We start from the raw sequence: 24,064 nt of genomic DNA, 5'->3' as shown, positions 1-24,064 counted from the left end.
GCGCAGTAGCATTCATAATAGACTGAAGGGGGGATAGCCATTGTAAAGGTAGGCCAGTGAGGAGGGAGTTGAATCACATTGCATGTCTATATGTGATTGGTAAGCAAGCCTTGGAAACAGTACATTACTTTATCTTTTTAAGTAAAGTATCACAAAGAAGTTGTTTTTTTCTTTCTGGATTGAAAAAGTAACGTGCTTGTAAAGAGCTGTAGCATTAATGAAGGTGTTGTATCTGTGATTTATAATTTTTTCTTCTGTTTTTTGGGAAAGGAGCTGCAAGTTCACGAAGGGAACACGGACTTTCTGATCCCAGAGTATCGATCTATTCTGGAGGAAGCCGAAAAGCTCCAGGAGGAATATAAGAAGCAGCCAGCACATCTTGAAAGGCTCTATGGTAAGGTCTTCAGGTCCTTTGTATAAAATCGCGATAAGAAGGACCTTTCTAAGTTAGTATAACCCTGGTCATACATTTTTTACATAAGCCAGGTAAACCAGTAAAATGCAGTGAGCCAGAACAATATTAATTGCAAATGTTCTCTTAGATTACTGTAAATTAACAGGCCATAAATACCCTATTCTTTTCAATAAAACATTTGTCTATTGTATACAGTTTCTTGCCAGCTCCTACTGAATCACCAGTTAAGACAAATAAAGAGAAGCTAGAAACACGTGCAGTAAACATATATTGAAGGGATGATAAATATCAGTAAAATATTTGCCATGCATCACCATGAAGCTGCTACTATGATTTCTTGCATGATCGGGTACTTAGATAAGGTGTTGTGGTATGAGCACTGCTCCCTAAAGTTTATGTAGATAGTGCATGGCTGTGAGCTTAGTCTAATAGCTTTGAGGGCATATAACATTTTAATTATGGTATTGATGGTGTACCCTTGGATATTGTATGTATTGTGATGTCCAGGACTGTTCCCATTTAAGGGTTGATTCCACTGAGTGCTGTTTCATGAGTTGACCCCTCGTCCTTTTTTATGGGTGGGAGTTTGCATTTTTTGGCATAATGATACCACTGTTCATGAATTGCAGGGAAGGGGCTCGAGTTAGCTCTGAGGAAGAGGGCATAGCCCTTGAAATGCATAAGCCGTGCCCTGGTGGATGGACACGCTTCTGGTGGCTTGTTAGGAAATACTATATGCAATTTGTTGTGTTTTTTTGTGAGTAGATTGGCATTAATTTTAATAATATTGGTAGTGCCAAAACAGGGAGTTTACTCCACGCCAGATATCGTTTTAGGGCTCTCCTGCCCACTTTTATTTAAAATAACATCACTGGTATATCTTCCCATGCCAGGGGTTCTCACCATCACTGCAGTAAATCAAACATTCAGCCTCCTGGCTCTCTTGTGGCAGCTTTACTGCTCCAAGTACCTCTTCAGAGTCCCTCTTGAACATTACCTTTGTGGTGCTCTTGACCATGAAACACGTCCCAGTGTTTATACACAGATGCTGCACCACAGCTCTGCATCTTCCTAGCTGTTCTTGTCCCTCATGGACTCCCTCTCGGGCTGCAGGTCGCTCAGGTCGCCTCACAGGTCGCCCTAGTGTGAACCGGGGCTAATGGGGGCACAGACAGCAATAAAACCTGACAAGAGTTCTAATCCCTCTCCACGCTGACCAAAAAAAAAAATTGCCTAAGAAAAAAAAAAAAAAACATAGAGCCCCATATTTATTATTTTGTATGAAGCCTGGCAGAATGACAGTTTTATATAGTGAGAGTTCAGTTGGTCTTTACAATAGAACTATAGACAAAAGAAGAAAATATATGCTTTTAGTATGTCAAAAGCATTAACACGTCAGTTTTTTGTTTTTATGAGTTCCCCCCCCCCCCCCCCCCCACCCAAACCAACATAATTTTATTACTTATTGATACTGCCAGTAGAGCTTTCATTTTCCTCTTATGAAAAGGGATGAAAACACTATTTAACCTGCCATGAAATAACTGCAGTGTTGTCACTTTGTGGACAAGGAATTTTTAGATGAACAAATTATAGCCCACCTCCAGCTAACATGTTTTAAGCCATTACAGCAGCAGTTTATTTTTATATTTTTCAGAAGTAACCGTTCTAAGCCCCCCCGTCAATGTAATTGTTTGTAACCCCCACACTGTCACTTTTGCTGAATCATGGCCTGTAAAAATAAGAAGGGAATGTATATGCTGAATATCGGCATTACAGTTAGTAACCCCATGCAGTTTCCAGAATGCAATATTTTTTGCTATATTGGACCTTAAATGCTGCACAAAATGAGAGAGAGCAAATCCAATGGCCAATGTACTCTGTGGATCTGTCTCAAATTTGTGCTTTACCTGTTTAGCAATTGTTCCCATGTTATCGTTTTTATGAGTTTTGTAAAATGTAATCAATTAAAGCTTAGCAACTATTAAGGCCCCTTTCACACTTGTGCAACTTGTCCTGCGATTTGGGACTACAAAGTACTCCATGATGTCCAAATAGTACCGTTCATATCTGTGCGACTTCAGGTTCAATAAGTTGGCCCACCCTTTGCAGCTAGAACAGCTTCAACTCTTCTGGGAAGACTGTCCACATGGTTTGGGAGTGTGTCTATGGGAATGTTTGACCATTCTTCCACAAGCACATTTGTATGGTCAGGCACTGATGTGGATGAGAAGGCCAAAACGATTAGAATTGTGTCGATGTCCCAATATTTATGGACCTGACTGTAAGTCATCAAATGTCCTGAGAATTTCCATACAAATTTTTTCATACAAAAATCAACTAGTGTACGGCTGTGCTTTTAGTAACTGTCTAGCCCTGTTTTTAGTCTCCTTAGGTGACTTCTCTGGTTTCTTGGAACTGAACCTTGGACTTGACTTTACATGCTATTTTAGATCATTTCTTCTTTCTCTTGCAGTCGCCGCCCGTTCAGTTAGCCTTCACTAGTGGGTAATGGCGCCTCTGCAGGAGCAGTCTAGGCAGTAAAAGGTTAACAAACAAAAGCCTATACACATAACACACCTCTAGGGGGCTGTTCCTCAGCTATTACCCATCAGCCACTAGGAGCTGTTCTCCAGTTTTATGCTGCCTAGCGTCAGGAGTAAGCTAGCTCTTCCGTGCTGGGATCTAGCGTCTCAGTTTCTTTGTTTTTTTCTTTTGAAATTAGCTTATTTTCTCTCACTATCGCTACTTAGTCAGGGAATTTTCCTGGAGGGCTACAAGCAACAGCAGAGCTGGGCCTCGCATTGGATAATATAGATCCTTATGGAGTCCCAGCCTGCCAATGGGCGTCGTAGGTCACTGGTGCGCCCTGGCCTCGCAATGACCATGCCCCTCGGGATGGAGACAAGCCTGCGGAGGTCCATCTTCGCCGGGGGTGTCTCAACTCCGGAATGACCGTGTGTTGCTAGCATCCCTCCTTGGCTGACGGCACCCCCACTCAGGGTGGGAGGTCTCCCGTATCCGAGCAGTGCCCGCATTTTCTGGGCGTAGCTGTTGAAAGCCAAGTCTTGAGGGACTAAGGTCTCCCGATTGCTGTCATTCCTACCTTATTGAAGATAGGAATGACTGAGGTAAGCTACCTTTAGACTTTCTCATCGCACCTGGAAGGCGTATTTTGCCTGGTGCGAGTCGCTTGGTTTCCATCCCCGCTCCTTTTCAGTGGCGAGGGTTTCGGCCTTCCTGCAGGAAGGTGTGGATCAGCGCCGGGAGCTAACCACGATGAAGGGTCAGTTGTCGGCTTTGGCTGTTTTCTTTTCCAACATCCTTTTGGCGACTGATTTCCTTGATTCGCACCTTTCTTCAAGGGGTGCGGCATCTGGCTCCCCCGCAGAAGGCTCCCTGGGATCTGAATTTGGCTTTGCCCATTTTGCAATGCCTTCTCTTGTGAACATCCGAGCCATTCCTCTGCCTGTGTGGTCCCAAAATGTTACCTTTCTGGTAGTTATCACCTCTGCTCGCAGAGTGTCTGAGTTGGTGGCTCTGTCTTGCCAGTCACCTTATCTGGTTCTTCATAAGGATTTAGTGGTCTTGCGACCCAGTCAAACTTTTCTCCCCAAGGTGGTATCTGCTTTCCACCTCCATGAGGATATTGTTCTGCCTTCGTTTTGGGCAAAGCCCAAGCATCCCAAGGACTTTGCCTTGCTTTCCGTGGGTGTAGTTCGGGCGACCAGGGTTTACCTGCCCGCCACGGAGTCTTTTAGGACGTCTGATTCCCTATTTGTCCTTCCTGGGGATCCTCGGGGGGGGTGCGGCAGTGTCCGAGGCAAACATGTCTAAATGGCTCAGACAGACGATTGTTCGGGCCTGTTCAATCAAGGGTCAGGTTCAATCTTTCCCTGTTAGGGCTCATTCTACTTGAGCTGTCAGTGTCTTTTGGGCTTTTCGTCATCAGTCTTCTGTGGCTCGGGTGTGCACAGCGGCGACCTGGTCCTCTGTGCGACCTTTCACTGGTTTTTACACACCTGCTGTGATAGGATCCTTGGATAGTTCCTTTGGTCGCAAAGTTTTGTGCACGGCGGTTGTTTTGCGGAGACGTGTGTTTCTGTCTCTTCTTGGGGTGTTTTTTTGTCCAGGGTTGGCTCTGTTTGTTTAGACTCTGGCCTGGTTGCACGTTGCCTTTTCTTTGGTTGCGTCTTCCCACCCCTCACACCTACACTGCTTTGGGACATCCCACTAGTGAAGGCGACTGTCCGAATTTTTGTAAGGATTTACCGTAAAATTCTTTTCTATGAGTCCTCTGACAGTCGCCGCCCCCGCCGCTCTTCTTTTTGGGGTTGATAGTCTTCATGTACTGCTTGCTACAAAACTGGAGAACAGCTCCTAGTGGCTGATGGGTAATAGCTGAGGAACAGCCCCCTAGAGGTATGTTTATGTGTAAAGGCTTTTGTTTGTTAACCTTTTACTGCCTAGCCTGCTCCTGCAGAGGCGCCATTACCCACTAGTGAAGGCTAACTGAACGGGCGGCGACTGTCAGAGGACTCAGAGAAAAGAATTTTACGGTAAGTTCTTACAAAAATTCTATTATTTATCACCTAAATAAATTCTTATAGGACCCCCTGATAAATGTAGTGAAATATTGCTAGGCAGCTCATTTTGTTACTGTTATCTGAAAAATGTTTAACATTTTTCTTTTTTTTTTTTTTTTTTTTTTTTTGTTTTGTTTCATAGGAATGATAACCGATCTCTTCATTGATAAGTTCAAGTTCAAAGGCACAAATGTGAAAACTAAAGTGCCTCTCTTGCTGGAGATTTTGGACAATTATGACCAGAATGCACTCATGACATTCTTTGATACTGCGTAAGAAGCATCATAACTTCATGAATTGCTCAAGAGTACTGTGAATTATAGCAACTATGTACAGTATTTATTGTATTGGATAGATCATGTTTCTGTAGTATAACTGTTTTGTTGTTGTGTTTTTTTTTTTTTTTTTACTTTATGTCTTCTGTGGATTTTAATATATCCTCACCATGGGATTTGATCTGTTAAAAGCTTAGCATATCATGTGCTGACTTGTATATGCAATTATAGCTAATCAACACCACAAAGGTTAGGATTCCGGCCTAGCTGAATGTTTGAGGCAGTCACCAAGAGTTTCAATAACAATTGTGTTGATTGCATGGGAGCATTGGATGGTTTTCTTCTTACAGCTCCCCATTCATGGATGTGCAGTGTGAAAGCAAAACCTAGTTTACAGCCTCCTAGGAGGTCCCATAAAGCTTATGGGTACATTTTGCTGTAAATAAAACCCATCCTTCACTATCAATATCAGCTTTATAAAGCAATATATAGATCATTGTTATTATCACTCTTAGCTAATATCATTTGAATTAACAATCAATAGTTGTAAATATGTAATGGTACATAGGAAAGGCTATATTTTTATATATTAGTCTGTATAAATGTTATCTGAAGAACCAAATAAACTCTGTTTTTGCTGACAATGTTGTGACCTCAGTAATTATATTAAAATATTCATATGCTTTTATCCGAGAGAATCTAACGCTTTGCCTATTTAGGGCAAAGTGACAGGTTCTCTTGCTAGCCCACCAAATAAGCTCTTTAAATATTCCGTTTTTTACAGCAAGAACAATTGTAAGGATTTATTTATGAATCCCCATAACACTATACAGGGTTATTCAATTAGTTGAATATTATTATATTATTATTTAAAATAAACTAAGGGATAGAAGCACATTCTGCACATCACTAGATAGGGGAAGGTTCAAAAGTGAAAGCCTGCCTAGAAGTTGCATGCAATGCCACACTGCGGCGCTGTTTCTTGTTAAGTTAATAGGAAAATGGTGACACCACAGGAGAAGTCGTTTTGTGCACTGCAATTTGTGAACTGTAAATCCATTGTGCAAGTGCAACGTAAATTCTGCCATCGGTTCAACAAACAGCCGCATCAGCATAAACAAATTTACTAGTGGCATAAAAAATTGTTGAAGATGTTTGCATGTGCAAATGGGAAAGCACTGGCCGTCCCTGCACTTCAGATGAAAATGTTGAGCGTATGCACTTGGAGGTCCTGCGTTATTTGAACCACACTATCCCAGGACGATGGATTGGACGAGGTGGACAACAAAATTTTGTTTATCATCTGTGCCCTCCCAGGTAACCAGACCTTACCCCTTGCAATTTTTATCTGTGGGGGTACATAAAAGAAAGGGTGTTTTGTCCCACCTATGCCCGCTGTGAATTCAATAACTATCGATCAGTTGATTCGTGTGTGGCAAAAAATGGTTGACCGTTTTAAAGTTTATCACGCAACACATGGTAATCATGTTGAGTGCATACAACCTCAAGGACCATAAAACTTTGCATGTGCTTCTATCCCTTACAGTTTGTTTGGAATAAAAACTTGAATTCTGCTCCATCTTTTTGAATAACCCTGTATTCCATATATCTCTCATTTGCCATTTTTAATGTCGATTTAAATGCCCATCAGTACTCCTGAGAGATTGGGTAGCTAACCTATTGACTTTAAGTTTGCTCACTAAGAACATAGTATCAGCACTCATATAACTCTGTACATTTTTTTCTTTCAATCAGCAGAATATACAGTTATAAGTTTTTAAACTTAAGTTATCAGTAACTTATCAGTGACATGATTTTTTTTTTTGTGAATATGTGTAAAGGGTAAGATTGCCACACCTGTGTGGAGTAGTAGAATAAAAGATGCTTCAAAAAGGCCCATTTTCTTCATTACCATATTTCGTGTGTGTGTGCGTGTATTTGTCTTGGCCATTGGAGGACAGGCAGACTGTGCTCCCAGAAAACTTACCACACTGGGAGGGATGTGCTCTCATGCCTAACATGGTCAGCATGAAATAGGAAAGAAGTGGGACTGGCAGGATCACCAGGGATTTCACACAAACGTAGCAATGCAAAAAGAACAGGATACTTCTTAACACAAGTACATGGTATATAGCAGGCACATTTCAGGGATATGAAATATTGGGATAACATACTGTTTATGTTTTAATAGGTAGTTGGATGTAAAGGTTCTTTGAATTGTTTTGGCCAAGAATAGAATTGCGAGTTCGGAGCAGAGAATTGTTTACCATATAAAAGTGGTCACACCGAAGGGTCTTATTTGAATGTGATAATGTGATGAACAGTCTTTCTCTTTAGTTTATTGACGAACACAGCTCCTGATCTTCTTGACCATTGGGTTATACTGCCCCCTATAGGAGTAGGACACTAAGCAGAAAAAAAGAATGACTACGCTTATGGGCAGTCTCAGGAGGTACACTCCCCCTCTCTGCTATAGGTACTCAGTTTTTTTTCTGCCTAGTCAGGAGTGAGGACCTAGTTCCTTGCTGGGATCTCTGGTCCTGGCAATTTTTTCCTTTTAGATAGATTTTTTTTTTTCCTCCTGGTTTTTTCCTGCGAGATCTACAATCAACTGCCAGACTGGGCAACGGGCTGGATAATCTAGATCCAGTGGTCACCCCAGTCTGGCCAGCGAGCAGGGCAAACCCCAGCTCCACACTAGGTCAGCCGCGACATAGCCCCACTGGACGCGGGCTGGCCTGCAAATTAAACGCCTTGCGAGGTTGCATACCACAGGTCTTGGCCTGCGTCGCAGCATTCCTCCTGGCCAACAGCCCCCCTATTTAGATGGCAAGGAGGTTCTGTCTGGAGTGGTGCCTGCCTGGTTCCTGGTATGGTGAGTAGCTTCCCCCCCCTCCCCCTGGAGGGTTTTGGGGTGGATGTGGGCCCCTCCTTGGGATGGTTGGACCACCTGTTTCCCTTCTTCCTATTAGGCACCCCCCTCCTCTGTGCCTGGTGGTCCCTGTGGGTCATATAGCCCCACATACACCCCCCCCCTCTCCTCCCTCCCCTTCTATCTTGTTGTAGTGTGGTGGTCTGGCCTACCTTCTGTGGAAGTGGGCTGTACTGGTGATAGGGGCTCGGAGGGGGTGCGCTGCTGGCGACCGGGCGATCGGCTATGGGGGGGGTCTGTACTTGCCTTCTGGGGGGAGATTTCAGCAGTGGGAGCCCCTCCTTATCCCCTGGTGCTGACTTCTGGGTCTCATTCCTTCTGGACGCCACATGTGGAGCACACTGCATCCTGGTGCTGCCGGTGCCTGCTTGGTAGGGTGATGAGTCTGGTGAGGGCCTTCCTCTCTCTGCTGTAGGATCGTGGGGTGCTCTGTTGCTGGTGACCGGGTGGTGTTATGCCCCATACACACGTGCAGATTATCTGAAGACTTTTGTCTTCAGATTTACCTTTTCTATGTAGTGCAAGGGCCTGCCGGATTGCATACAAATTGAAAGTGTTTAGGTTTGACCTCATATTATATGGTTTTGGTAAGTTTGCAGACAAAAGTCTTCAGATAATCTGCACGTGTGTACGGGGCATTACCAGCACAGTTAGAGTGTCCCTTAGCAGCATTTTTTGCACATTTTGTGGAGTCCCCTTATTACTCATGGAGTCTTTGAGGCACGTTTCCCCACCTGACCCCCTTTTCAGAGGCCGCAGGGCCCTCCTGGTCCCAACCATTCATTGATGCACTGACGACGGTCCTGGAGTCCTTTGTGTCCTGGGTGGAGATGGCTTTTGGGCAGCGGGCTAGTAAAAATTGCCCCCTGCCTCATCTGTCTCCTCAGATCCTGAATCTGATTTGGCTGCAATGGACGTGGCCCATTCTGCGAGGTCTGCCACGCGCCTTGACTTTTCTGATAGTGAGGATGATTCCTCCACACCTGTACCTGCGCACGAAAAGGCGTTGGTGGACGCACTGATTGTGTCTGTGCGTGAGACTTTTAAAATGGAGGACCCAGCTGAGGCACCGGTTACCTTTGGCACTCACAAGCCGTCTAGTACGGCAAAGGTGTTTCCCTTCCCCTCCTTTTTTGACAGATTTGTCGTAAAATAGTGGGAACGTCCAAAATGCCCCTTTTGTGGTCCCTAAGCAATGAGATACCTATTTGAAGAGTCCCTCCTTAAAAAGGACGAGGAGGCTTACACCGCTTATCTAGCTAACGGATTTACGGGCAAATTCTACAGGAAACAGCTAGTACAAACAGGATGGGGACATGGGCATCAGCTAACAGCATAAACTAATCAGCCTCTATCATTTTACAAAGTTAATAAATGCACTGCGGTAAAATTGCACCATTTCACAAAATACGATGATCTTTGTATGCACATAAACATCTTACTGCATACAACTTGAATCAACAATTGCAAGTAAAAAATGTAATAAACATTAAAATGAAACATTAAAATAGAAGATTAAATTAACATAGGAGAAGTGAGAACAAATCAGGAAATGTAAATCGCACTATAATTACAAGAAAAAACACAATGGACAAAATACAAATGATACTTGAAAGGGACAAAAACGCTAGGACTTGTTAATGAACGCGTTGATGTCCCATACTATATTAAGTCCATAGGGTGCGTAGGACTGAAGAGTATATATCCAATACGTCTCAAGTCTTGAAACACCTCGGACAGTGGACCCCCCTTCAAGGAGCCACAAACCAAGCGATCACTTGAAAAGAAGTTCCCGTAGGGTCTTTCTTGTGATATTGCAGGTAATGTTTGGGAACACTATGGTTGGTTTTCCCTTTCAGAATATTAGCAATGTGTTTGTTTACTCTGATAGAGAACGTCCTGATGGTTCCCTTTCAATATTCTTCAGGCCAACAGGCTTAGGTTCTGAACTTTCTGATAAACTTCTGGACCTTGAACCAACAAGTCCTCTCTCTCCAGGAACCTCAAGCGAGGCTCTATCACTAGGCATAAGAGGCTGGAGAACCAGGCCCATTTTGACCAATCATCACTGTGTTCTTAGTTGAAGCATCAGCCATGTAGCCTGCAGCATTAAATTAGACTGGAAAAGACTTCAGCATGTTGTGAGGTCCCCAACTCCAAGTGGAACTGCAACTGGGTTAGTCAAACCTCAAGATTGCATGTTGCATGCTTTGCATGTTGGCCATAACCACCTCCCATGCCCACTTCAGCAAAGGTCGCTATCCTATTGCCAATGGGCTCCTTAAGGATGCCCATATCTTTAAAGGATAAGTCAGTGGACTTGGATACTTAGCAGAAGGCTACATCCAGTTTAAAGGCCTTATTGCATTGACCTCAAAAGGAATTTGTGCTTCAAGCTTTTAGGGAAAACAACTTTTTTTACTGAATCAAACCATTCCTTTTTTATGGATTCCAATAGAAGCCTAAGCACTGTGAAAACTCTTCCCTTGTCCTCCTTAAGAGTTTGGTACATTTTACCATGAAGGGACAGAGAAACCTGCTCCTCCTGAATATCCAATGTGTCATAGGTCGTACCTAACAAAGCACTCACATCCTCAAGTGAAAGCTTGTTATCTGGAGGATTTTTATCACGCACCTAAACTGAATAATGGAAGACATATAAATGAAGAAACCACAAAGTGCATGGGTGTCCAATCAAAATGATCACACACCAATAAGTCCATTAAAAACAAAGTTTTCCAAAATTGTTGGATTACCAGACAAATGCTTAACCAAGGCACGGTAGTAAGAAAGAATGCTTAGGATACAGAGTTTTCTCTTTACATTAAAATGGGTGGGTAATAACTGAAGGGAAACGGAGCATGGACAATATTACAGGGAAGAAAGGGGGAAGGTAATGCGAAAGAAAAAAAAAAAGGGGGGATGGGAAGGGGAGACTCGCTGGAAAAAGGGATGCGATACAGGATAGTTTACTGCGTGCCAGTGCTAAAAAGGGCTTTACCCTCATCGGAAAATATGAATTATATATATGTTCCAATGGATTCACATTTTAGAATAAGATTCATTTTTATTTTGAGCTGACAGAACCAAGTCTTTCTTTTTTTTTCAATTTTTTCACTCTCATAAACCATAGTGAGAGGGTGGGCGTGGATCTTTCCATCTTAATCCGATACTCAATTTAGCAGAGGTGACGTAAGATCGATTTTTTTGTATGCTATCTCTGGGATATCAGACATGTGTAGGAGAAAAAAAGCCAGGTTCTCTGGAAGGGTGTAATTAGTACATTTTTGGGAAATTCTACGTGCCTCCTTCCAAAAATGTTCTAGTTTTGGGCAGCACCAGAAATTGTGTAGTAGAGTCCCCTGCCCCTCATTGCATCTTCAGCAGTGATCAGATACAGTAGAGAAAGGTTTGTTGAACCTCCAACAGCATGCGGTACCACCTTGTGAGGTGTTTGAAATTGCAAAGTGGATGACGCACCTACATTTGACCAGGGAGAATATTCTGTTCAGTGCCATTTCCCACTTCCGAAGAAAGGAGAGGTATAGTCATTGGGCAAAGTGATCAGCTGGGAATACATCTGAATGAGGGTATGGGGGACAGGACCAGTATCCATGCAGTTTTCCCAATGCAGTCAACAGCTGCTAAAAGTTGTGAGGAGGGGAAAGGGAGTATAGAAAATGTCAGAGCTGTAGTGTTTTCCAGAAATCAAGGCAATAGATGCTGATTGACAATGTCAGCATTCAAATGGATGGCTAATGAGCTGATTCAAAAAAATGAGAGGCTTGCAAACCCTGGGTCTCCAGAAGGGAACAGAGAGTCCCCCTTGCAGCCTGGGGGGAAAATGAGAATTCCCCAAAATGGGATAGAGTAGGTAATAGGTAGTCGATAATGAAGTGGTGGAACAGACGCAGGATAATTCTTTCAGGCTGGGTTCACACTTTTGCGAATTGGATGCGGGTTTCCCCACATCCAATTTGCATGTCAGGAGATTGTGACCGGCTCTCTATGGAGGTGGTTCACACATCTCCGAAACTGCTCTGGTGCGAATTGCACAAGAGTCCTGTGCATCTTCTGGTCCATTTCAGGTCTGAATTCAGCCAAAAATTCTGAATGAAATCAGGCCTGAAGCAGTGAACAGGGATGCACTGGACCCCTGCTGTGAGTCGCTCTGTGCAGCAGTGTGAACCCAGCCTCAGAGTGGGTCCTAGGGTTGGGTATGTTATACGCATGGATGGAAGGTCCCTGAAGCACCAAGCTGCCCGACATAGTGGGACGTCACTCTCTAGTTCGATTTGTAGCCATAATATAATGTCAAAATGTCTGCACCAGTTAATAACTCTCCCCAAGTGAGCCGCTTGGTAGTATTTCTGTATATTAGTCATCGCAATGCCACCATGTCATTTGAGTAGGGTTAACAGGTGTTATGGTGTTCATTTTTTAAAACAGGCCGGAGTAATGCAAATTGGAAATGCTTGGAACAAGGAGAAAGTATCTTGATTTCCTTTGTGGAGTAAGTCATGTATTTTACTGAGCAGAGGTGGAAAGTTCAATGCGTAAGTCTGGGTCAATTGTGAGGATATAGGTGCCCAAGTATTTCAAGGCTGTTGAAGTCCACTTAAATTTAAAATGAGATCTTAGGGCATTAATTTGGGGCTCAGACAGTGCAACACTCATCGCCCCTGATTTGAATAGGCTTATTTTCAGATTAGAAAGGGAGCCGTATGTTTCAGGTTCTTGGGGTAGATTTGTTAGAGATATGATGGGATTGGTGAGCGAAAATAACATATCCTCCATGTAAGCATCTCCTATCTAGAGGCACGAAATGTCTGGGTTGAGTGAAACCTTACAGAGAAAAGGTTCCAAGGAGAAGGAAAAAAGGAGTGGCAAGAGGGAACACCCTTGCTTGTTATCATTAGAAATAGGGAGGGGCTCTTGGAGAAGTCTGTTAAATTTAACTTGCGCTGTTGGGGCAGTGTAAACACTAGAAATTAGTTTGAGCATCCTGTCTCCCAGGCCCATGTGGCGTAGGACTGCAAACATAAATGACCAACTAACACAGTGTAAAGCCAATCTCAGCATCAGTTCCCAGATATACAGAGGGTGTGTTTTAAAGGATTGGCCAAATGGATTAAATTTAGAACTTTAATGGTATTATCATGGGCCTCATGCGTAGGGATAAAGCCAACCTGGTCAAGATGGACCAGGTCTGAGAAGTGTGGTTGGATACACGTTGCAAGAATTTTAGTAAATCGTTTCAGGTCCTCATTCAACAACAATATAGGACGGTAACTGATGCAAGAGGAGGGTTTTTTTCCTCTTTGGGAATAACAGACATATGCGCCTTCAACGTATCAGGAGGAAATTAGGTTTTTTTTGGTCTAAGGCATTGAGTGTTTTTACCATATGTGGGCCTAAGGGTTGCAAAAGAAGTTGGTAGTATTTAAATGTAAAGACAACCAGGCCATGTGCTTTTCCCGGTTTGGATAAGCCCACAGTCAACTAAAGTTCTTCGATGGTAATGGGTGATTCAAGGTCTACCGAGAGAGTAAAAGAAGGGAGGACGCTATATAACCAATCTTGCCTGGACCCACAAGGTGTGGGGCGTAAGATTGAGCACATTATTCTTGTAATGTCCTGGCCCATAAGTTGGGAGGTGACCTGTCTGCAAAGGCTCAAGAGTTCTGTCTCCACGGAAGTGTTCGGTTTATGTTTATGGTGGGTTACTAGCTTTTGTATATCCGTTAGTAAAGTCACCAACTTAGCCTCCCGGTCACCTCTCCTGGACTGATAACACTGCAGCACTGGCCAAGAAATCACAGCAGCATCTCTACTTTCTCCGCAAACTGAGGAGAGCCAGAGCCCCATCCCCCATCACGTACACCTTCTACAGAGGCACCATCAAGAGCATTCTGACCAGCTGCATCACTGTGTGGTATGGCACCTGCAACACGTCTTGCCGGAAGACTCTGCAACGCATAGTGAGAGCAGCTGAGAAGATCATTGGTGTCTCTCTCCCCTCCCTTCAGGATATTTATGGAACCCGTCTCACTCGCAAAGCTCTATGCATTGCAGGTGATCCTACCCACCCGTTATACAGCTTCTTCAGTCTGCTGCCATCAGGGAGGAGACTGCGGAGTCTCCAGGCCAGGACCAGCAGACTGAAGGACAGCTTTATCCATCAGGCTGTCAGGAAGCTGAACTCTCTTCGAACTTGCCCCCTTGTCCCTTTTCTGCCATAGGCACCACTGAACTATGCACCTCCCCTTCCCTAGATCCTATATCCCTAGGTCCTTCCACCCCCTCCTTCCACTAGCATTCGATGACTTGCACCAGTCACTTTGGCAGCATTGGTCTGTTCACTACCTCATTCACCATGGAACTGAAGTCATTGGTCTGCACTTTATCTGTCATGTGCCTTGCGCTGTTTTTATTTAACCTTATTTTTATTTTATTTTTTTTATTTTTTTGTGTTTTTGGATTTTTAGGCTATATTGTTAGTGTTATCTGTATGCACCAGGGGTCTAAGAGTAACGTAATTTCGATTCTCTGTATGTATGTATTGTACATGTGGAAGAATTGACAATAAAGTAGATTTGACTTGACTTTGACTGTTGATTCTCACTCCATGTTTGATCAGAGCCCCCCTGATCACAGTCTTATGGGTTCCCACACTATTCCCAGGTCACTGTGTGGGGTGTCATTAATCTGAAAGTAGAAGTAGAACTGAAGCTCTTTAACCACATCTGTGACTACTACTTTATCTTGTAGAAGACTCATTAAGTTTCCAGTGTCTGGTGGTAGACAAAAAGTTCTCTGAGGACAAGTTTCAGCATAACTGGGGCATGGTCCGATTAAGTGATGCTTCCTATGTCAGCATCCCTGATCATAGAGAGCAGGTGGTGCATGATTATGAAAAGGTCAATACGGGAATACGTTTTATGTGGAGAGGAGTAAAACGTCTAGTCCTTTTCGTCGGGGTGCAGTAAGCGCCAACCGTCCGTCAACTGGGCCCTGTGAAGAGCGTGTAGATTATCTATAGTGGAGCTGAGAAAGTGATCTTGATTAAAATTAGATAAATATAATGTAGCCAGAGTGAAGTTATCGCCGACAATTAAGTCTTTGAGAAACAGAAATCGGCCCTCAATTTCTGATTTCAGGACTTTGAGAGTCTAAGGAACCCGTTTTGAGATCAGGATGGAAACACCTTTAGATTTGGACACCTAGTTAAAGGCATTATAGGAAAAATAATAGAATCTGCTTCTAAGTAAAGGGGATTTTCCCTTCTTTAAAATGGGTTTCCATAATAAATGAGACATCAGAATGCAGGCGTTTCAGATCATGAAGCAGCATCCTCCAGGGACCAGGGAGAATATTCTGTTCAGTGCCATTTCCCACTTCCGAAGAAAGGAGAGGTATAGTCATTGGGCAAAGTGATCAGCTGGGAATACATCTGAATGAGGGTATGGGGGACAGGACCAGTATCCATGCAGTTTTCCCAATGCAGTCAACAGCTGCTAAAAGTTGTGAGGAGGGGAAAGGGAGTATAGAAAATGTCAGAGCTGTAGTGTTTTCCAGAAATCAAGGCAATAGATGCTGATTGACAATGTCAGCATTCAAATGGATGGCTAATGAGCTGATTCAAAAAAATGAGAGGCTTGCAAACCCTGGGTCTCCAGAAGGGAACAGAGAGTCCCCCTTGCAGCCTGGGGGGAAAATGAGAATTCCCCAAAATGGGATAGAGTAGGTAATAGGTAGTCGATAATGAAGTGGTGGAACAGACGCAGGATAATTCTTTCAGGCTGGGTTCACACTTTTGCGAATTGGATGCGGGTTTCCCCACATCCAATTTGCATGTCAGGAGATTGTGACCGGCTCTCTATGGAGGTGGTTCACATATCTCCGAAACTGCTCTGGTGCGAATTGCACAAGAGTCCTGTGCATCTTCTGGTCCATTTCAGGTCTGAATTCAGCCAAAAATTCTGAATGAAATCAGGCCTGAAGCAGTGAACAGGGATGCACTGGACCCCTGCTGTGAGTCGCTCTGTGCAGCAGTGTGAACCCAGCCTCAGAGTGGGTCCTAGGGTTGGGTATGTTATACGCATGGATGGAAGGTCCCTGAAGCACCAAGCTGCCCGACATAGTGGGACGTCACTCTCTAGTTCGATTTGTAGCCATAATATAATGTCAAAATGTCTGCACCAGTTAATAACTCTCCCCAAGTGAGCCGCTTGGTAGTATTTCTGTATATTAGTCATCGCAATGCCACCATGTCATTTGAGTAGGGTTAACAGGTGTTATGGTGTTCATTTTTTAAAACAGGCCGGAGTAATGCAAATTGGAAATGCTTGGAACAAGGAGAAAGTATCTTGATTTCCTTTGTGGAGTAAGTCATGTATTTTACTGAGCAGAGGTGGAAAGTTCAATGCGTAAGTCTGGGTCAATTGTGAGGATATAGGTGCCCAAGTATTTCAAGGCTGTTGAAGTCCACTTAAATTTAAAATGAGATCTTAGGGCATTAATTTGGGGCTCATCGCAACACTCATCGCCCCTGATTTGAATAGGCTTATTTTCAGATTAGAAAGGGAGCCGTATGTTTCAGGTTCTTGGGGTAGATTTGTTAGAGATATGATGGGATTGGTGAGCGAAAATAACATATCCTCCATGTAAGCATCTCCTATCTAGAGGCACGAAATGTCTGGGTTGAGTGAAACCTTACAGAGAAAAGGTTCCAAGGAGAAGGAAAAAAGGAGTGGCAAGAGGGAACACCCTTGCTTGTTATCATTAGAAATAGGGAGGGGCTCTTGGAGAAGTCTGTTAAATTTAACTTGCGCTGTTGGGGCAGTGTAAACACTAGAAATTAGTTTGAGCATCCTGTCTCCCAGGCCCATGTGGCGTAGGACTGCAAACATAAATGACCAACTAACACAGTGTAAAGCCAATCTCAGCATCAGTTCCCAGATATACAGAGGGTGTGTTTTAAAGGATTGGCCAAATGGATTAAATTTAGAACTTTAATGGTATTATCATGGGCCTCATGCGTAGGGATAAAGCCAACCTGGTCAAGATGGACCAGGTCTGAGAAGTGTGGTTGGATACACGTTGCAAGAATTTTAGTAAATCGTTTCAGGTCCTCATTCAACAACAATATAGGACGGTAACTGATGCAAGAGGAGGGTTTTTTTCCTCTTTGGGAATAACAGAGATATGCGCCTTCAACGTATCAGGAGGAAATTAGGTTTTTTTTGGTCTAAGGCATTGAGTGTTTTTACCATATGTGGGCCTAAGGGTTGCAAAAGAAGTTGGTAGTATTTAAATGTAAAGACAACCAGGCCATGTGCTTTTCCCGGTTTGGATAAGCCCACAGTCAACTAAAGTTCTTCGATGGTAATGGGTGATTCAAGGTCTACCGAGAGAGTAAAAGAAGGGAGGACGCTATATAACCAATCTTGCCTGGACCCACAAGGTGTGGGGCGTAAGATTGAGCACATTATTCTTGTAATGTCCTGGCCCATAAGTTGGGAGGTGACCTGTCTGCAAAGGCTCAAGAGTTCTGTCTCCACGGAAGTGTTCGGTTTATGTTTATGGTGGGTTACTAGCTTTTGTATATCCGTTAGTAAAGTCACCAACTTAGCCTCCCGGTCACCTCTCCTGGACTGATAACACTGCAGCACTGGCCAAGAAATCACAGCAGCATCTCTACTTTCTCCGCAAACTGAGGAGAGCCAGAGCCCCATCCCCCATAACGTACACCTTCTACAGAGGCACCATCAAGAGCATTCTGACCAGCTGCATCACTGTGTGGTATGGCACCTGCAACACGTCTTGCCGGAAGACTCTGCAACGCATAGTGAGAGCAGCTGAGAAGATCATTGGTGTCTCTCTCCCCTCCCTTCAGGATATTTATGGAACCCGTCTCACTCGCAAAGCTCTATGCATTGCAGGTGATCCTACCCACCCGTTATACAGCTTCTTCAGTCTGCTGCCATCAGGGAGGAGACTGCGGAGTCTCCAGGCCAGGACCAGCAGACTGAAGGACAGCTTTATCCATCAGGCTGTCAGGAAGCTGAACTCTCTTCGAACTTGCCCCCTTGTCCCTTTTCTGCCATAGGCACCACTGAACTATGCACCTCCCCTTCCCTAGATCCTATATCCCTAGGTCCTTCCACCCCCTCCTTCCACTAGCATTCGATGACTTGCACCAGTCACTTTGGCAGCATTGGTCTGTTCACTACCTCATTCACCATGGAACTGAAGTCATTGGTCTGCACTTTATCTGTCATGTGCCTTGCGCTGTTTTTATTTAACCTTATTTTTATTTTATTTTTTTTATTTTTTTGTGTTTTTAGATTTTTAGGCTATATTGTTAGTGTTATCTGTATGCACCAGGGGTCTAAGAGTAACGTAATTTCGATTCTCTGTATGTATGTATTGTACATGTGGAAGAATTGACAATAAAGTAGATTTGACTTGACTTTGACTGTTGATTCTCACTCCATGTTTGATCAGAGCCCCCCTGATCACAGTCTTATGGGTTCCCACACTATTCCCAGGTCACTGTGTGGGGTGTCATTAATCTGAAAGTAGAAGTAGAACTGAAGCTCTTTAACCACATCTGTGACTACTACTTTATCTTGTAGAAGACTCATTAAGTTTCCAGTGTCTGGTGGTAGACAAAAAGTTCTCTGAGGACAAGTTTCAACATAACTGGGGCATGGTCCGATTAAGTGATGCTTCCTATGTCAGCATCCCTGATCATAGAGAGCAGGTGGTGCATGATTATGAAAAGGTCAATACGGGAATACGTTTTATGTGGAGAGGAGTAAAACGTCTAGTCCTTTTCGTCGGGGTGCAGTAAGCGCCAACCGTCCGTCAACTGGGCCCTGTGAAGAGCGTGTAGATTATCTATAGTGGAGCTGAGAAAGTGATCTTGATTAAAATTAGATAAATATAATGTAGCCAGAGTGAAGTTATCGCCGACAATTAAGTCTTTGAGAAACAGAAATCGGCCCTCAATTTCTGATTTCAGGACTTTGAGAGTCTAAGGAACCCGTTTTGAGATCAGGATGGAAACACCTTTAGATTTGGACACCTAGTTAAAGGCATTATAGGAAAAATAATAGAATCTGCTTCTAAGTAAAGGGGATTTTCCCTTCTTTAAAATGGGTTTCCATAATAAATGAGACATCAGAATGCAGGCGTTTCAGATCATGAAGCAGCATCCTCCGTTTTTTCAGGCATGTTAAGCCTCTTAGCGCTCAAAGACATGACACTGTGTGTGTCAATCCCATCCTCCAGCAAGAGGGAAAATAAAAAAGGGGGGGTCTGGGAAAAGGGGTGTTGGGAGAAGGGTGAATAAAATGGAAAGAAAGGGGAAAAGGGAGGAGGACCTAACAGGGGGAAAAGAGAGTGTAGGAAAACCCTGCTACTTCAGCTAATAGTAAAAAGGAGTATGGGCACTCAGGAACACTAACTGTTAGCTAAGTGAGTGCAGGCCCATGATCAAACATTGGTTGCGCCGGGTGGCTGCAATTGCGGACATGGAAGAGCTTATCCATGTTGCCAATGACACCCCCGCTAAATATCATAAGAAATGGGCGTGCTGGACTCGCTTCACGACCACGGCAGAATTCTCTAGTCTCAACTCTTAGCGAGGCTGGGATTTACCGGTACTCCTTCGCTCTGAATTTCTTGATGGAGTCTGACTTGTTTTGGCCTTCAGAATCATAGCCTCTGGGTTCGCCTTCGCGATGTTGACTTAAGTTTTGATTTTGTGTGTCTATTTTTTTTCTCTCCCCCTTCAAGTCTTCCCCCTCTGCTCCTGCTTCCCCCCTGTTCCCCTCCCCCTCCTCTCCCTCCCTCCCCCTACCTTCCTAGGTGCTACCTCGCTGTTTGTCTGGTCCACGCAGTGCGCACCTCTCTACTACCTCCACCGCCTTCTTCAGGATCTCCCCCCTTTTGTGACGCCCCTCCCTCGCCGTGCCTGGGCCGGTTGTGCCCTGAGCATGGGCACGAGCTAGGTCATGCCCCTCCTGGTTAGTTTGTCCCGATGTAGGGCTCGTTGGCGTTTATGGTATCTCCATTCCTCCTTGTAGCTGGGGTTCCTTCCCATTTTAGACCCCAGAATATGGGAATGCTCCCCCTCATTTTGGGATACCTTCCAGGTTTATACATGCTGTACATGAGACGCACGATGCGCCTTGACCACTCTGTGTACATTTGGGTTCACATTGCCCTTGGTTGGTCCTTGCTCTTCTTGACCTTCATATACCTATATGTGATGGTGGGGTTGTCTCCAAATTACAATGTTCGTTTACTGTTATTCACTGTTCATGCCTGTATACTTGCATGTGGTTAATTTTTCTTGTAATGCTTCTTCTTTTTCTCAATAAAATGTTTTGGAAAAAAAAAGTGAGTGCAGGCCTTTGTGGGGGTGTGTAAGGCAGAAACAGCTGAGTAATGATGCATCCCTGCCCTCCAGTTGTGAGTAAACATGATAACATGTAACAACAAATGAAAAAAAGGTGAAAATAAAGAACATTAAGAACAGTAGTAATTCGCAACCATATGAATAAAGGTCATCAGGTCCACTGGTTGCCAGGGAAATGATATCAAGAAAAGGGGCCATCGAAGGCTGACGTCTGCCAGGGGGCCGTCCCCCAGTCATGGGAATAAAGTTAGAGTTTTCTGGGTCATCATAAATACAGGGTCTAGATTTAACTAAAGTAGACTTGCCCTTTTAACACTGTGCTTTAATATTTTACTGGATCCATCCTATTCGCATGTAGCAACTACAAGAAGAGAATTATAAGAAAAAAAAAGTTCCAGTATGAGTGCAAGTGTTTAACTCTGCTCAGCAAGACAACAGCTGGGGCCAAAAGTTTTGAGTTTGACACAAATATAGATTTTCACAAAAGCTGCTGCCTCAGTTTTTATGATGGCAATTTGCGTATACTTCAGAATGTGATGAAGAGTGATCAGATGAATTGCAATTAATTGCAAAGTCCCTCTTTGCCTTGAAAATTAACTTAATCTCATAAAAAACATTTCCACTGCATTTGTGAAGAAGGCTTTAGGGCGCCCAAAAAAGTCCAGCAAGCGCCAGGACTGTCTCCTACAGTTGATTCAGCTGCAGGATCGGGTCACCACCAGTGCAGAGCTTGCCCAGGAATGGCAGCAGGCAGGTATGAGTGCATTTGCACGCACAGTGAGGCAAAGATTTTTGGATGATGGCCTGGTGTCAAGAAGGGCAGCAAAGAAGCATCAGGGACAGACTAATATTCTGTCAGGACTGGGGTAAAGTCATTTTCTCTGATGAATCCTCTTTCCAATTGTTTGGGGCATCTGGAAAAATCCTTGTCCAGAGAAGAAAAAAGGTGAGTGCTACCATCAGTCCTGTGCCATGCTAACAGTAAAGCGTCCTGTGACCATTCATGTGTGGGGTTGCTTCTTAGCCAAGGGAATGGGCTCACTTACAATTTTGCCTAAGAACACAGTCATGAATAAAGAATGGTAAAACTTCTTCCAACCACCTAAGAACAGTTTGGTGAGGAATAATGCCTTTTCCAGCAGGATGGAGCACCTTGCCAGTTGCCATAAGGCAAAAGTGATAACTAAGTGGCTTGGGAAAGAAAACATCAAAATTTTATGTCCATGGCCAGGAAAATCCCCAGACCTTAATCCCATTGAGAACTTGTGGTCAATCGCTTCTCGGCTTTTTGGCTAAGATCAAGTGTAGTATCTGTTCTTATCAGTTGGTATGGACCTTGATGGTTAGTATCGTCAGGGGCTTAAATGAACCGGGGCGCCCTGGGCGTAACTGGGGGACCGGGAAGTAGGCACTGTCAGAGAAAGCCGGATGGGTCCGCCGCCTTCTGATTTGAATGGGTCCGCCCCTATCAGTTTGAAGGGAGCGAGAAAACCGGCTTGTCCGACCGGTTAGTACTGCTCCTGGATGTGATTGGTAAGGAATGGCGGATGGCGGTGGGAGAGCCTTTCCTCCTGGGTTGAATCTGGCCTTGCAGAAGGCTTGTCCCCAGTTGAAGGTAGGTTCTCCCAAAGCTGTCTAAAGTTCTGATGCCTCCTGGTAGGATGGGCTACACTGGGTCTGGCCGGGGGCCGAGACCGAAAAAGCCTGTGGTGTACGTGCCCCTGGGGTGGCAGCCCAGGGGTGTCTTAATTCTCACTGGTGAGGGGCAGCTCACCTGAGTTTTTTGGCACCTTGGTCACTGCACCATCACACTTTTTCTTTTGGCCAGCACCAGAGGAATTTTTTATTCCTGGCCAGGGGGCCTGTCAAGGTCTCGCACTTTGGCACTACCCAGCACTTCTCCACTTCCCCTTTCCCCACTCTTTTTTCTTTGTTGTGTGTTCACATTTGTCCCTTTTTTTGTTGATCACTTGCACGACTGGTATGGCGTAGGTCCTCGGGCCTGCCCTGAAAGTCTTGGGAGGGGGTGGATATGGACTTCTGGCCTTCGAGGGAGCCCCACCAAGTACTTGGGGTGGGCTGTTTCGGCAGTCCCCCTGGAGAACGGGGTCTGCCTGGCTTCGGCTGGGCGGACCAAAGTGAGTACCTCCGTCCCCGTCAGGAGCTTCGCACCCCGGGGGATCAGCGTCAGGGCCCTTCCTCTTCGTACGCCTTGTGCACTTTTTGCGTGTCTCACGTTTGTGTGTGTGCACTTTTTTATGCACCGGGTGTAAGTCTTTTGAGTGTGTTTCACACACCACGGGCTTAAAAAAAAAAAAAAAACTTGTGGTCAACCCTAAAGGCCAGGTGAAAAAAAAAAAAAAACTCAAATTCTGGCAAACTTCAAGCATTGATTATGCAAGAATGGGCTGCCATCAGTCAGGATGTGGCCCAGAAGTTGACTGAGAGCATGCCAGGGCCCCAGAAGGGTCAACACTGTAAATATTTACCCTTTACATAAACTTATTGTAATTGTCAATAAAAGCCTTAGACATTTATGAAATGCTTGTAATTATACTTCAGTATTCCATAGTAACATCTGACAAAAAGATCTAAAAACACTGAAGCAGCAGACTTTGTGAAAACTAATATCTGTGTCATTCTCAAAACCTTTGGCCACGGCTGTAGTATACAGAAATCACAGAAAGTAAAAGGATTGAGAAACAGGAAACTATATTGTACTGTCATTTGTTGCCAAGGAAACAAACAAACTTTTCTGACAAACAGGAAGTTACACTTTATAGGACCTAATTAGAACAGTGGTAAGGAACTAGCATTGTTTGGGTATCACCTGACTTTAATTTTGTTTTGTGATCAGAGTTTTCTATATTCTCTAAGCTGGTAGAAAATCCCTTGAACCAGTGTTGACTAGTAGATTTAGGCCTTTTTCTCTGGTCCGGTCCACCTGTCAGTTTTTCAGGCGGACCGGATCGGATGCTCCATGCAGCCCTATGGAGCAGCGGATGTCAGCGGAGACATCTCCGCTGACACCCGCTGCTATCCGATCCGATCCTGTCTGTGAAATCCGGACGGATGGAAACCCTATTTTCTATCCGTCTGGAGGAACAGATCGGATGAAAATGGACACGCGGTCCGTCTTCATCCGATCTCTCATTGAGAAGAGAGGGGCTCTGACAGCTCTGTCTCTGCAAAGTAAGCAGAGACGGAGCTGTCATCCGCCTGCTCAGCGGGGATCGGTGGATTGCCCGTGTGAAAGGAGCCTTACTCTACAGCACCTTGGTTATCTGTACTTTGTTCTGTACAGATTTATTAGCATCATAACTGGGATTTATGTATCAGCAGTAATAAAATATTATGCAAAAAGCTGTGGCAGATCAGAATATTTATACTGCTTTGAACAGTTTCAAGAAGCTATGCTGACTGCCTAAA

At 44.3% G+C, this 24,064-nt stretch overlaps 1 protein-coding gene across 1 annotated transcript in view; it reads left to right on the top strand.

Moving 5' to 3' along the window:
* BBS7 (Bardet-Biedl syndrome 7) overlaps positions 1-5,917 on the top strand; it is a 71,389-nt gene extending 65,472 nt beyond the window's left edge. The window contains exons 20-21 of the mRNA XM_082244195.1: positions 271-394; positions 5,141-5,917. Of these exons, the coding sequence (XP_082100321.1) occupies positions 271-394; positions 5,141-5,274 (258 nt within the window). The 3' untranslated portion in view covers positions 5,275-5,917. The remainder of the gene's footprint in view (positions 1-270; positions 395-5,140) is intronic.
* The last annotated feature ends 18,147 nt before the right edge of the window (positions 5,918-24,064 follow it).

This window comes from Pelophylax lessonae (genome assembly GCF_965119305.1).
Source record: "Pelophylax lessonae genome assembly, chromosome: 1".
Classification (NCBI taxonomy): Eukaryota; Metazoa; Chordata; class Amphibia; order Anura; family Ranidae; genus Pelophylax; species Pelophylax lessonae.
This window is presented reverse-complemented; position numbering and strand designations above follow the sequence as displayed.